The sequence below is a fragment of the Pelophylax lessonae genome (genome assembly GCF_965119305.1).
Source record: "Pelophylax lessonae genome assembly, chromosome: 3".
Taxonomy (NCBI): Eukaryota; Metazoa; Chordata; class Amphibia; order Anura; family Ranidae; genus Pelophylax; species Pelophylax lessonae.
Window position 1 is genome coordinate 283,357,467 of NC_138770.1, and position 15,361 is coordinate 283,372,827.

Below are 15,361 nucleotides of genomic sequence, written 5' to 3' on the forward strand. Positions count from 1 at the left end.
ATTATCTCATGTAAATAAGTTTATAAATGACAAAGTTCTAAAAACTTGGCTTCTGTGTATATTTTTCTAAACCTTTGTGTATCTTAAAATTACAGTGGGGGGGAGAGAAAGTATTTCATCCCCTGCAGATTTTGTAAGATTGCCCACTTATAAAGAAATGAAGGGTCTATAATTTTTATCATGTGTATTTTACATGATCGAGACAGAATATCAACCAAAAATCCAGAAAAAAACACATGATACAAATGTTAAAATAGTTGCAGTTCAGCGAGTGAAATAAGTATTTGATCACTAAGCAAAACATGACTTGGTACTTGGTGGAGAAACCCTTGTTGGCAAGCACAGAGGTAAGACATTTCTTGTAGTTAGTGACCAGGTTTTTACACATCTCAGGAGGGATTTTGGTCCACTCTTCTTTTTTACAGATATTCTCTAAATCCTTAAGGTTTCTTGGCTGTCGTTTGGAAACTCTAAATTTTCTATAGGATTAAGGTCTGGAGACTGGCTATGCCTCTCCATGACCTTAATGTGCTTCTTCTTGAGCTACTCCTTTGTTGCCTTGGCGGTATGTCTTGGGTCATGGTCATGCTGAAAGACCTATCCATGACCCCATCTTCAGTGTTCTGGCTGAGGGAAGAAGGTTCTTATCCAATATTTAAAGTATGGTGTTCCTATCATAATCAGCATTTTTCTTCCTTTAAAGTCGAATTAAACCCAAAGACCTCAATTTTGGTCTCCTCTGACCACAGCACTTTCTCCCAATCCTTCTCGAAATCATTTAGATTTAGATGGCATGACTGTACATGTGCCTTTTTGAGGAGGGGGACTTGCCATGTTAGAGGAAGAAAATGTCGACTTTGACCCTAAGAACACCATCTCTACAGTCATGCACGGAGGTGGAAACATTGTGCATTGGGGTTGTTTCTCTACTAAAGGTTCAGACCGACTTTGCCTCATTGAGTGGCCAATAGACGGGACCATTTAATGTAAAATATTGGATGAGAACCTTCTTCCCCCAGCCAGAACACTGAAGATAGGTCATGGATGTGTCTTCCAGCATGACAATAACCCAAAACATACCAGCAAGGCAACAAAGGAGTGGCTCAAGAAGAAGCACATTAAGATTATGGAGTAGCCTAGTCAGTCTCCAGACCTTAATCCTATAGAAAATTTATGGAGGGAGCTGAAACTTCGAGAAGGTCCCAAAAGGTGGCCTTTTTGGTGGGTATCAACTTTGCGCAAAGGGTGTCGGAATTGGCAGCACGATCCTGTCATTCACCTTATCTGGTAATTTACAAGGCTAAGGTGGTGCTTCGCCCGTCTGTCATTCCTTCTTAAGGTGGTCTCTGACTTTCATTTGAATGAAGACATTGTGTTGCCTTCCCTGTGTCCCAGGTCTAAACATCCACAGGAAGTTGCCTTGCCATGCCTTGGATGTGGTCTGGGCAGTTAGGTTGTACCTGGCAGCTTCGGAGTCTTTCAGGAAGTCAGACTCTCTATTTGTGCTCACGGATGGACCTTGCAAAGGGTTGTCCGCTTCCTCTGCGACCATTTCCAGATGGATCAGACAGATGGTGGCTCAGGCCTATTCCATCAAGGTTCAGGTTCCTCCTTTCCTTGTCGAGGTGCAGTCTACTAGGGTGCTTAGTGCCTCCTCGGCCTTCCGTCCTCAAGCCTCAGTGACAGGTTTGCAAGGCAGCCACCTGGTTGTCAGTGCACACTTCTGCAAAGTTTTATAAAGTGGATGTGTTGGCATCCTGCGGATGCTTCCTTTGGCAGCAAGGTTTTGCAGGCTGCTGTTTAAGAGGATCCGATCCTTTTTGAGGGTGTATTTTTTCCTCTTTCGTCTACCGACGGACGTAGCTGCTGCTTTAGATCATAGACGGATGGGTAATAAGCCCCTCCCACTAGGAGTGACCAGATAGAGCCAAAGGCTTTGACACGCCCAGGGGGGCGGGTCCCAGGGTTATTACCCCTGGCCTCACCGTTGCATCTTCAGTTTTAGCTGCCTGGTCTTAGGAGTGGCCAAATTGCTCCCTACTGTGGGACCTTTTTGTCCTAGCTCTGTTTTAAATGTCTTAAAGGGAACCTTTTTTTATTTTTTGTTGCTGCTGACTCCAGTTCCTGTGGAATGCCGGCTGGGTTTCGGACTGGCTATATGAGAGCCTTACGGTCTCCCAGTTTGTTCCAGCAAGCGCTTGTAGACTGTAGCTCCGCGCTGAGTCTCCATAGCGACTATAGTCCCACGGACGGGGACTGGCCTGCTGGTGAAACAACCCGCCGGGACGCACACACCTTGCATGCCAGCGTCGCAGCATGCACCTTGGCCGACAGCGCCCTCACTGCGGTGTAGAGGCAGTCTGTCAGGATGGACGCCCACCCTCAGCAGTGTGGTCCGGTAAGTACAGTCCCCCGGTCTGGTTGGCGGACGTGGACTCCTCCATAGGTGAGTAGGACCCTCGGGTACCCATACCTCCTACCACCCTCCTCCTCTATGAGGGGTCACCTGGGACCTTCCCCTCCTACCCTGACCTCTCCCTACCCTGGGCTCCGGACCCCCGGGACACTTGTAGTGGTGGGGCCCCCTATGTAAGTCGCCTCAGGTGCTATACCAGACAGTGGGGGGGAGGCCTCGGAGGGGGGGGGGTACATGGTTGCGCCTCATACTGCTACCTTGAGGGGGTTTCATCCGCCAGGATGACACCCGCCAGGGCCCCCAGGTCTGTTACTAGGGTAGGCCTCACTAGGCCCGAGGTCACATGCTCATCGGCACGAAGCCGCCATTTTGCCGTAGCCTGCAGCCTTAACAGGCCTCAGCAGCATGCCTGGTTATCCCTATCGCTGTAATGCTGGTGGCTGTAATGCCTTATGGGTGGGGGCGTTTCCTTCTACCGTCTCTCTCCATGCTGCTGATGGACCTTGCTGTGTTCTCCATGTTGTAACTGCTCTAGAGGAGTTTAATTACCCTGGCCTTCACCTTTTCATCTTCAGAGGGGTTTAGGCCTTTAGGGGGCTTAGGATTATCCCCCAGAGCAGCGCTGCGTAGGGCGCAGTGCACGCCGGTAGCGGCAGACTTGCTGGGACCTGTGGTGCCTTTGTAACCTCACATAGCCTCAGGGGCGTTAATATTTGGCGATTGGGCACGGATTGCTCCCTCTCAGGCCATTGCTCCTGTTTTCAGGAGAAGCTTCTGTTTAACCCCTTGCGATGCAGGTTGCGGTGTTTCCCCTTTTCCCTGTCTGCTCTTTACATTCTTACTGTGCAATCCTATGGTTTGGCTATATGTCTAACATGGATTACCAAGTTTGCGACCCCCGATGTATCTTTGGGGCCTGCTTCTGAGGCTCATGATGTGACTTTGTGATGCAAGAAATGTCCAGAAAAATGGACAAAGTTATTGCGGCAGCGTTTACTAAGAAACGCCCTTGGCCCTCATCTGTCTCATCTCAGACCTCAGATTCTGAGGCCGATATTGTTGCAGGTGACTCAGACCCCCTTTTGGAGGATGCGTCCCTGCATTGACTTTTCTGACGCGGAAGAGGATGTTTCCACACCAGCCTTGGCACAGAAAAAGGCGCTGGTAGATGCTTTGATATCCTCAGTTAGGGACACCCTAAAAATAACAGATGCGATTTTAAAATCGCAAGGAGCCTTGGTATCCTTTGGATCCCTCAGGGCAAAGAAATCCGCCAAGGTTTTCCCTTATCCCGAAGTCTTGTCCATCTGAGTGGAGGAACAATGGCGGCGACCTAATTGCAGGCTTGCAATTCCCAAACGTTTGGCTAGACGCTACCCGTTTGAGGAAGAGATCTTACTCAAATGGACGTTCCCCCCTGAGGTGGAACCCCAGATATGCGGTATTCACAAGGCCACGGTTTTACCAGTGGCAGAATCCTCATTTCTCCCTGATCTGGTTGACAGACGTATTGAGGTCCTATCCCTACACCTGTATACGGTAGTGGGATCTATTCTCAGGCCTGCCCTGACTACCATTCTAGCATCTCAGACGATGTTTGAATGGGTAAAGGCTCTGAGAGAGGCACTGACGATACCCCCGTTACCGTCATCTGCCCTGGAACTTGCTGACTGCAATTTATATGCGATGCTAACCTGGACGTTCTGCTCGAGGCCAGAGCGTCAGTGGTAAGTGTGCTCATCAGATGTGCATTCTGGCTAAAGTCCTGGTCGGCCGACCAGGCTTCTAGGAAGCTTTTGGCAGATCTTCCCTTTCAGGGTGATCGCCTTTTTGGTTCCTCCTTGGATGACTTGATCAAGACGGTCACTGGGAGAAAGAGAACACTCCTTCCTCACTCGACTAAGGGTAAGTCTGCCTCGCGTAAGCGAGGTCCTTCCTTTACAACCCTAAAGCGTCTTTTTTGTGCGACTGTTGCAGAAAACCAAGCAGACTTCAGGCGGAAAGGGATCTGAAAAATGGTGGGCTGGTAAGCCAAAATCCTCTGTCCCCAGCACCTCCAAGCAGACCCCTTCTGCCTGAAAGTGCGCCCCCACCCACTTCAGGGGTGGGGGAAGTCTCTGTTTCTTCCCGGATCCTTTGACCTCACTGTTGCACGACAGGTGGGTCCACGAGGTAATTCGCTCTGGGTACAAGATAGTTTTGTTCCCGTCTGCCAGACAGGTTTTTTTCCCTCCAATCTTCAGCTGTCTCCAGACCGCCTTGTGGGGCTGCAGAAAGGGATTCGAGATATGCTATCACAAGGCGTGATTGTACCAGTTCCTCATCAGGGTTCTATCCGAACCTATTTACTGGGCACCCTGAATGTTCAGGGGACCTGGACGTTGGAAGAGTCCAAGCTCCCGATCAACGTTCTGGAACTAAGAGCAATCAAGTTGAGCCTGTTCCACTGCATGGACAATCTCAAAGGGTGTTCTGTCCGAGTCCAGTCCGACAGTGTCACGGCCATGGCATCTGTCAATCAAGAGGGCACCAGAAGTGCCCTGGCGGCTCTGGAGGTTGCCAGGATCCTGCACTGGGCAGAGGACTTCGTCCCAGCCCTATCCGCCATGTACATTCCCGGCGTAGACAATTGGCAGGCGGACTACCTGAGTTGTCAAACCCTGGATCAGGGAGAGTGTTCCACCAGCTGTGTCTCCGGTGGGGGACCCCGAATATGGACCTTTTTGCCTCCAGACAAAACAGGAAAGTTTCAAAGTTTGTGGCTTAGTCCAGAGATCCTCTGGCCGACGTAGTAGACGCCCTGGTGGCTCCCTGGAGCCAGTACGGGCTAATTTATGCGTTTCCTGGAAGGGATCCCAGTAATTCTGGTGGCTCCCGATTGGCCCCAGAGATCCTGGTACGCCAGCGTGATTCGGCTGAAGGTCGCAGGTCCATGGACACTTCCTCTGCGGGAAGATCTATATCGGGGTCCGATATTCCATCCTACTTTAGTCGCTGGCTTTAATGGCTTGGCTGTTGAGAGCAAGGTGTTAAAGGACAATGGTCTGTCCGATTCTGTGATCCCTACCTTACTCAAGGCTAGGCAGTTCACTTCTCAGAATATTTATCATCATACGTGGAAAGCGTACATTGCTTGGCGCGAATTGCTGAAGCTGCATCCTAGATCCTTTGCCATCAGCAGGATCCTGACCTTTCTACAGAAAGGGGTTGACCAACGTTTGGCGTTGGGCACTCTTAAGTGTCAGATCTCGGCCTTGACTATGTACTTCCAACGCCCTTTGGCTATGCAGTCGTACGTTTCTTCAGGGGGTTTGCCATTTGGCTCCCCCCAGGTCTCCGTTACCTCCTTGGGACCTTAATTTGGTTCTATGGGTTCTTCAGAAATCTCCTTTCGAGAACATAAGACACATTGCCTTGCTTGCCTTGTCGCAGAATGTTGCCTTTTTGGTGGCTATCACCTCTGCGCAAAGGGTTTCTGAACTAGCGGCGCTATCTTGCCGCTCTCCTTATCTGGTAATACACAAGGATAAGGTAGTGTTACGGCCTAATCCGTCGTTTCTTCCTAAGGTGGTTTCAGACTTCCATCTGAACAAAGACATAGTGCTTCCGTCACTCTGTCCGAAACCTTCACATCCTAAGGAAATTGCCTTGCATTGCTTGGATGTGGTTCGGGCGATACGGGTGTATCTGCAGACTACTGAGTCCTTTCGTATGTCGGACTCTGTGAATATGGATGGACCCCGTAAGGGTCAGGCTGCGTCTGCGGCGACCATCTCTTGATGGATCAGGCAGACGGTGGCGAAGGCGTATTCTCTTAAGGGCAAGGTTCCTCCGTTCCCTTTCACGGCTCAACTCTACGCGGGCGTTGAGTGCCTCTTGGGCTTTCCCCCATCAGGCGTAAGTGATGCAGGTTTGCAAGGTGGCCAGTTGGTCGTCTGTACATACGTTCACCAAGTTTTACAGAGTGGATGTGTTGGCATCCTCGGATGCGTCCTTTGGCCGCAAGGTTTTGCAGGCCGCCATTTAAGGAGCAGTCTACTTTTCCTTCTCCTTTATGGTTTTGCTACAATAATTAAGCCCCAGTTGTTGCTTGTTGGGCTCCATGTTCTATAGTTGGCTATGTTAGCTGTGGGAATTGCATTCTTTTAAGATTGTCCATTCCCCACCCCTCAGTGGTTACTGCTTTTGGACGTCCCATCTGTCTATGATTTAAAGCAGCAGCTATGTCCATCAGTGGACGAAAGAGAAAATGGGACGTTTTACTTACCGTAAAATCCATTTTGCGGAGTCCACAGACGGACGTAGCTCCCATCCCTCTTTTCTCTGAAGAGCTGGGTTTTGGTTGTTCACTGCTTGCAACTAAACTGAAGATGCAACGGTGATACCAGGGGTAATAACCAAGGGACCCCGCCCCCCTGGGCTTGTTAAAGCCTTCGGCTTTACCTGGTCACTCCTAGTGGGAGGGGCTTATTACCCATTCGTCTATGATTTAAAGCAGCAGCTACGTCCGTCAGACTCAGAGAAATGGATTTTACGGTAAGTAAAAAATCCCTTTTTTCAGGTGGGCTCCAGTTGTTTTAGTTGAGCCCCTGTTGCCTGGTTGGCTAATGTTTAGCCTTGGGAATATTTTGCGGTTTGCCATCCTTCATGTTTAACATTGCTTTGGGACATCCTAATGGTCAAGAATGACGGGAGCTGTGTCCGTCAATGAAGGAAAGCGAAAATGGGATTTTTGACTTACCGTAAAATCCATTTCTCTGATTTTCATTGACAGACATAGCACCCACCCCTCTGTGGAGTTAAAATTCTCCTGACACTGCCTGTAACAAAACTGTGTGACTATAGTAGGGAGAGGGAGTATACCCTCTGGGACTGCCCATAGGTGTAGCCAGAAGTTTTTTTTTTTCTGCCTAGTTCCCTACTCCTGTAGGGGGCAGTATAGCCCAATGGTCAAGAATGACAAGAGGTTTTTACGGGAAGTCAAAAATTCCATTACCTCTGTGCTTGCCAGCAAGGGTTTCTCCACCAAGTACTAAATCACAAAATGTATTCACTCACTGAACTGCAACTTCATTTTATAGCATTTGTTTTGTGTGGATTTATTTGTTGATATTCTGTCTCTGTTTAAAATACACCTATGATAAAGATTATAGACCCTTCATTTCTTTGTAAGTGGGCAAACTTACAAAATCTGCAGGGGATCAGATACTTTCCCCCACTGTAGAATATTATCAAAAAGTAAATTTGTTTCAGTCCATTTCAAAATGTGAATGCCTTATATTTTATATAGATGCAATACATGCAAAGAGTGATATATTTCAAGCATTTTTTTTTTTTTTTTTTTTTTAATGCTGAGGGATTACAGATAGTAAAAACTCCAAAATTCAGTATCTCAGAAAATTTAGAATATTACATAAGACCAATAAAAAAAAAAAAAGATTTTTAATACAGGGGTGTTGGCTTACTGAAAAGTATGTTCATGTATAGTATACACTCAATACTTGGTCAGTGCTCCTTTTGCATAAATTACTGCATCAATGCGATGTGGCATGGAGGCAATCAGCCTCTGGCACTGCTGAGGTGTTATGGAAGCCCAGGTTGCTTTGATTGCAGCCTTCGGCTTTTCTGCATTGTTGGGCCTGGGGTGTCTCATCTGCCTCTTGACAATACCCCACAGATTCACCCCTAAAGCAATGTCATCTGCTGGTGTTGGTCCACTATGTTTTGTTAAGTCCAAAGTCAGCTCAGCCCTCTACCAGAAAATTCTAGAGCACCTAATGCTTCCCTTTGCTGACCAGCTTTATGAAGATGCTGATTTCATTTTTCAGCAGGACTTGGCACCTGCCCACACCACCAAAAGTATCAATACCTGGTTTAACGATCACTGTGCTTGATTGGCCAGCAAACTCGCCTCACCTAAACCCCATAGAGAATCTGTGGGGGTATTGTCGAGGAAGATGAGACACCAGAACCAACAATGCAGATGAGCTGAAGGCCGCCATCAAAGCAACCTGGGCTTCCATAACACCTCAGCAAGGCCATGGGCTGATCACCTCCATGCCACGCCGCATTGATGCAGTAATTCATGCAAAAGGAACCCTGACCAAGTATTAAGTGCATACTATACTGTACATGGAAATACTTTTCAGTAAGCCAACAGTTCCATATTAAAAAATCGTCTTTTTTTTTTTTTTTATTGGCCTTTATATAATTTAATTTTCTGAGATACTGAATTTTGGGTTTTCACTAGCTGTAAGCCATAATCATCAAAATTAAAAGAAATGCTTGATATATATCACACTGTTTATTGCATCTATATAAAATGAGTTTCACTTTTTGAATGGAATTACTGAAATTAACTTTTTGTTGATATTCTAATTTTATGAGATACACCTGTAACTAGGGGCAGCCATGTTTTCTCGTTTATATATGAGGTGCTGCTTCATACTATTGGACAATGCTGATCACTCCCAGTGCAAGTCTAGGAACTGGGCCCTCCCAACTGAAAACCGTATACCCTTTATAAGATGAACTGAACTTTTTTAGCAGTCCTTTGACAAGGAAGCTAATCACATTCCCTGTTGTATACGCATGATTACTAGCAGAATTTGCCAATCTGTCTATAAAATACTGTAATCGCAATGGGACTGCAAGCTATTAAATAGAAGAGAGCCACATCAAAAATAAATGTAAGTATTAAAGTAATCAAAATCCATTTATACTGACAATACAATTGCTTTCTTTATGCAAAGCTTAGAATCTGCCCCCGACTTTAACCTGTGTCACACCTCTGATACTTAAAAGATGATAAATACAGTTCTGTATTTTAAAAAGAAAAAGATTAGGTTATTGCCTGTTAGAAAATCTCCCAATCCTCGACGTAGATAAAACTCCTGAAGTATAAAATGTACAGTAATGCTCCTTTAGGAAGACAGTGTAGCATATTACTGAATTCTTGAAGTAATTGCTACTTTTTAATCCAGTTTCCTGTTTGTTTTTGCAGACACTGTATGACAGTGTGTACCTGACTTTGTACAATATTTGTTTCACTTCCTTACCTATCCTGGTGTACAGTCTCTTTGAGCAACATGTACATCCACATGTATTGCACACAAAACCTGGTCTCTATAGGTGAGTACATCTACCCTGTTTCTGTTAGCAGTATACATTTTTTTGTTGCTTGATTGTATATATTTGGAACATGGGTAAATATCTCCTTTCTAATTGTACCTCACAGGACAACGGAGAGTTTATAATTGACTACTTGGTTTATGCTGCTATCTTCAGGTGAATAGACACTGGTCAAAAAAGGCAGGAATCCCCACCCAGACGGGAAAACCTTCTAGTTTAGCTAAGCCTCAGTTTGGAACAGTGTCCTTAGGTGATGAATGTGCTTTCTTGTGTCCCTCAGAAGATCTCTCTTGTGGTCTCAGTTCCCATACTTTCTACCCTGTTCATTATACCCTTTATGGGGCAGAGGTGGGATTCATCCAGATCAGTCGCTATGGCTAGCAGGCCAAGAGGGGACTGTACCCAAATCCAGCATTCAAGAGCAGGGCCTGTAATGTCTGCTGATTGGCGCTGGATCCTGCAGGCTGCAATTCATGGTCTACAGTGTACCCTGTACCCATTGCCCGAGTGGGCAGGGTGGTGTACAGTGTATGCAGGGGAGTCAAGTCCCTAAAAGGTCCTGAAAGGGTCCTGTAAGGCACACCAGCTGTGATGAGTGAAGTGATGATTGGGCCTGTGGGCCCCACAGCTAAATGTCAGTGGAGGAAGGTGCCAGTCCCCCGAGGCAGAGGGCATTTTCAGGCAGTTGTCGCAGCGTAGCACAAAAGGGGTGGTCTGACACAGCATGCGATTACCCCCAGCACAGCATGCGATTACACGCATGCATCGCTGCTCCTGAGGCTCCACATTGTGGGGGAACTGTTAGACTGCACCAATGGTCCTAGTCTGTTCAACACTATTCTGCTTAAAAGCACTGCACAGCAGTCGTCGCTAGTTTCTCCACCCAGGCACAGCAAGTATTGGGAATTTGTCTTGCCATACTGACCTTCTGGCTTAGGGTGACTGCCACACAGGTGTTCTAGCTGTCACCTGGCTTTGGGCTAAAGGTCTGACACTTAAGTGGGGTTTTCACCTGTTCTGGTTTAGAATTTGGTTGTTTTGGCCTTGTATTGCCTGCCCTTCTTGTTCAGTGTTTTACATCCCTAGTAGTCATGAATATGAACCCTTCTGTGTCCTACTGTGTACTTTTAAGAAATGAGTAGTTTTGATTTGTCTGTAAAATCTTATTTCTGGAGTGCTTCACAGAACACAGCGATTCCTCCCCTGTTACATGTTCCTCATTGCCTGCTACAATACAGGCTTAGTTTATCATGGGTGGGATTATGCCTGGGCTGGGATTCCAGCTTTTTTTTGGCCAGTGTCCACTCACCCGAACATGGCTGTATAATTTAAGTAGTCCTAAATATAAATGCCTCTGTGACCCCTGTACTCTAAGAAAATAATTTTAAAGGTAAACCAAAAATCCCAATTTTGGAATAGTAGCTAACTCTGCATTAGTGATGTGTGTGTGATCCAGTTGTGTGGAATTTTTGGATGACTGCTAAAGTTTATTTTCAGCAAGAATATACAAATCATTCACAGTAAACCTATATTAAGAGGAATACATGGACTGCAATTGCTGACTGTGAAAATGCTATCTTCTTGGCTGTGCCCAGCCTTAAACTGTTCTGAATCAGATTGCAATCAGGCATCCAGATGTATGTACTTGTTTCTACCAGGCTCTTCAAACCAAAAATGACCAGCAGTGAGTTTACACTCATAACACAAATGGGCAGAGCCCTGGTGCATAACCTGTGGTCCTTTGATGCTTATTTTGTGACACTTGGGCCCTAGCACCCAGAAATGGGCATGATACCATTGATGTATCTATATCCCATAGTGTATCCACAATCGCTGACAATTATCTGTAGTATTACATATGCAGAATATTATGTGTGGTCACCTAGGGTAGTCAGTGCCTGCAATTGAGGCCCCCTAAAATGTTGGCAAAAACTCTGTCCTAAAGCCACCAACCCAATCCTGTAAAAAAAAAAAAAAAAAAACTGCCAGCCTGTAAATGAAAGCCAAACTATTTAATCGGCTATAACACTGTGGAGCGGGTATGCAGGCCACAGAGTAGGTCAGTACTCCTCAGTTTGTGAAATATATTTGAAACAGCGCATTATTGCGGCATTCCATAAGTATTCACATCTGATACATTTTATCATAAACATTACAGATGACTCTCTCTGGAAGAGGCATTTCTTTAGAGCAGACTTTGTTCATGTGGAGTTACAGGACTTACAGGTGCTCTATTCAGCAAAAGAATACAGCCAACCTTAAATGACAACATCATCTTCGCAAAGATGATCACCTGCTGGCTCCTCCGATTTTCTATGGGATAACAGTACTCAGGCCTCCAGTGGTTCTGTGAAGTATGGCCATCCCATAGGACTGAATGGGACAGTAACACACAGCAAAATAAGTCGTTGGAGGCTTTCTTTGAGAAGGCTGTGTGGCGTCTGGCAGAGCTGAATAGAGGACATCATTAGATTGATGACAGTTTGTTACATTTATCATCAAATTAAAGGGAAATTAAAGGAAAACTTTACCAAGAGGTGAAGCTGTCTTTAACATATGCTTAACACCTTCCCGCCTGTCCTATAGCAGAATGATGGTCGGGTGGAGGCTTTATTGTTCTGACTGGACGTCATAGGACATCCTTCAGAACAGCCCACTTGTGCTTGCCCCCGGGATGCGATGTGTTCGTTGGACAAACCACATCACTGATCTCGGTGAAGAGCCTATGACGTAGACTCCTTACCATGTGATCAGCTGTGTCCAATCACTGACAGCACGTGAGGAGAGCTGATGAGCAGCTTTCCTCACAGGAGAGATCTTCCCCATTGGCAATGCCTGTCAGTCCTCCCCAGTGCTTACCAGTTCAGCCTATCAGCGCATGTCAGTGAAGGAGAAGAATTCATTTTTTACCTGAAACTAAAACTTTTTTTTAATTTAAAATTTTCTGTCTTTTTTTTGTTTGTTTAGCAAAAAAATAAAATACCCAGTGGTGATTAAATACCACCAGAAAAAAGCTTTAACTGTCTAAATGAATTGATAAACATTTAATTTGGGTACATACAGCGTTGGGACAGCACTAAAAGCTGAAAATTGGCCTGTTTTTTTTTTTTTTGTCAACTTTGGTCCTCTTCTACAGATTACATGACCAATTCATTGAAATTTTGTTTTTGTAACTTGTTGCCATGCATCCAAGAGCACTGGTTGCTGTATCTAAAATTTCTCTGTTGTCTATTGACAGACGCAGTCTCATCTTCATGAGCCGTGTGGGTTATGCTGCCACCTGCAGGAGTAGTCTAGGCAGTACGTTAGTAAAAGTTTTAGTCTATACACATCTTTAGTCTATTGTTTCTGCCTAGAGAAGGAGTAGAACCTAGGTTTCCTGCTGGGGCTCTGGTCTTAGTGTTTAATATTCTTTTCAGAATATTTTCTTTTATTTCTCTTTACTCGCTAGCTTCAGTGTTCAGGAAAGAAATTTCCTGTTGATCTACAAGCAAAAATGCCGGCTCGGGCTTCGCACTGGATAATCTAGATCCTTATGGTCCCCCCCCAGCCAGGCCTACGAGCATGAGTAGGTTATAGTCCCGACCTAGGCCTAGCCACGACAGTGCCCCTTTTCCGGATGGGGATGAGCCTGCGAGCGGATGCCTCGCCGGGACACAACGACCTGGAACACCCTGAGTCGCAGCGTATTCCTCGGCTGACAGCACCCCCACTTTAGGTGGGAGGCAGTCTGCCTGGAGCGGAGCCCACCCAGTCCATGGTATGGTGAGTAAATGTGTCCCCCTTTGCACCTGCTGGCCTTGGGGGAGATGTGGGTCCCTCTCCTGGGGATAATGGGATTTGTGCCTCCCAAAAGATCCCCCTGGCCTGCCCGGTCTATGTGGCCTATCCTTCCCCCCCCCCCCCCCTTCCCTGTTCCTGCGGTGGCTGTGTGTCTGGAGCGCCTGGCGCCCTGGGGGGGTGTGTGTGTGTGTGACATGGTACCTTGGGCTTGCTTGTCCCCGGTTGTGGTTCCTGAGGCCTCCATGTGTCGGTCCCTGGCCGCATGGCTCACCATGGGCGCAGCGATCTTAAGTGTGGGCAATGGGATTTTTTTTTCTCCATAGACTTTTATGGGGCAGCCATTTTCCCTGAGCTTCCTATTGATCTGTATGGGCAACCATTTTTGTGTAGCTCTTGTGCTATGCTGAGCAGTATGAGATCACTTCCTGTACATATGTTTCCTGCTACTGACTGAGGTCGCTTCCTGTGACGACGGTTTGTCTGAGGTGGTACAGTACTTTGGGGACCCCGCGGACATATCCTTGCACATTCTGCTGTCAGTTTGGTTTAAAGGGTTTCCTTGCAGACCGCTGTTTGGTGGTGGATGCCGCGATCGGTGCTCTTAAAGCGACAGTACTCCGGTTTTTGCAAATAGTACTATGGAGTCCAAAACAGTGATATCAACCTCAGACCCACTCTGTGCGACTCCTGGACAGTCCGGATCGCAGTCGCTTGCTGCGATTTCAGTAGCTCTGGTAAGCCTGGCGTCTAAAAGTTGATTTAGTCCTGAAAAAGGTTGATAGCCGTAAACGGTCGCTGCCTTCTCCATCTATGGAGGTGTCCTCTGATTCAGAGGCTGAAGTGGTTGCCCTGGACGCTTCCCTACCTGAGGGGTCGATGTCCTCGCAGTCAGATGGTGAAGAAGACCTGTCTTCTTCAGCTGCAGCGCGGGAACATGCTTTCGTGGAAGCCCTGATTATTTCAGTACGAGATACCTTAAAATTGGCTGATAAGCCAACGCCGGCAGGGATGCGGCTGGCTTTCGGCTCCCAGAAGTCTCGAAAAGCTGGCAAGATTTTCCCTTTTCCCCGACACTTGTCACGATATTGTGAATGACCAATGGCGGCGCTTTAAGCCTGTGTTGTGCCAAAACGCTTTAAACGCCAGTATCCTTTTGCTGGAAAGGTTTCCAACCGTTGGCCGGAGATTCTGATTTGGGCGGAAGCCAATGTTGCGACTCTTTCCGCGGTCCACATTCCGGGTGTGGAGAATTGGCAGGCGGATTACCGGAGTTGTCAGGTGTTGGATCAAGGGCATTGGTCCCTTCATCCGGAGGTGTTTCATCTCCTGTGTGTCCGGTGGGGGACCCCGGACGTGGATCTGTTTGTGTCCTGCCTCAAAAGGAAAGTTCAGCGGTTTGTGGCCAGGTCTCAGGATCCCCTGGCCGATGCCACAGACGCTCTGGTGGCTCCTTGGAGCCAGTATCAGCTGATTTATGCCTTTCCTCCGCTCATACGCCTGACACAGTTTCTTCGCCGGGTGGCGTTGGAAGGCTCTCCAGTCGTTCTGGTGGCCCAGACTGGCCTCAGCGGTCTTGGTACGCAGAGCTGGTAAAGATGGTCGTGGATCCTCCAGGTCATTTTCTTCTGCGGGAAGATCTACTATCTCAAGGACCGAACTTCCATCCTTGTTTACGGTCGCTGGCTTTCACGGCCTGGCTGTTGAAAGCAAGGTGTTAAAGGATAGAGGTCTTTCTAACTCGGTGATTCTGACTCTTGAAGGCCAGGAAGTCGACTTCCAGGAAGATTTATCATTGTTTGTGGAAATTGTACATTTCTTGGTGGGATTCGCTGCGACTGCACCCTTGCTTGTTTTCTGTAGCTAGGGTTTTGGCCTTTTTACAAATGGGGGTTGAGCAGCGCTGTGCGTTGGAATGATAAAGGGCCATGTGTCGGCTTTGCCTATTTACTTCCAACGTCCATTGGCTACGAATAGCTTGATTCGCACTTTCATCCAGGGGGTGCGTCATCTGGCTCCTCCAAGAAGATCCCC

General features: G+C 47.0%; 1 protein-coding gene across 4 annotated transcripts in view; it reads left to right on the forward strand.

Annotated features, from left to right (window-relative positions):
• ATP11B (ATPase phospholipid transporting 11B (putative)) overlaps positions 1–15,361 on the forward strand; it is a 358,393-nt gene that overhangs the window by 236,605 nt on the left and 106,427 nt on the right. For all 4 annotated transcript variants that reach the window (XM_082249614.1, XM_082249613.1, XM_082249612.1 and 1 more), the window contains exon 24: positions 9,420–9,547. In XM_082249614.1, coding sequence (XP_082105740.1) covers positions 9,420–9,547 — 128 coding nt within the window. The remainder of the gene's footprint in view (positions 1–9,419; positions 9,548–15,361) is intronic.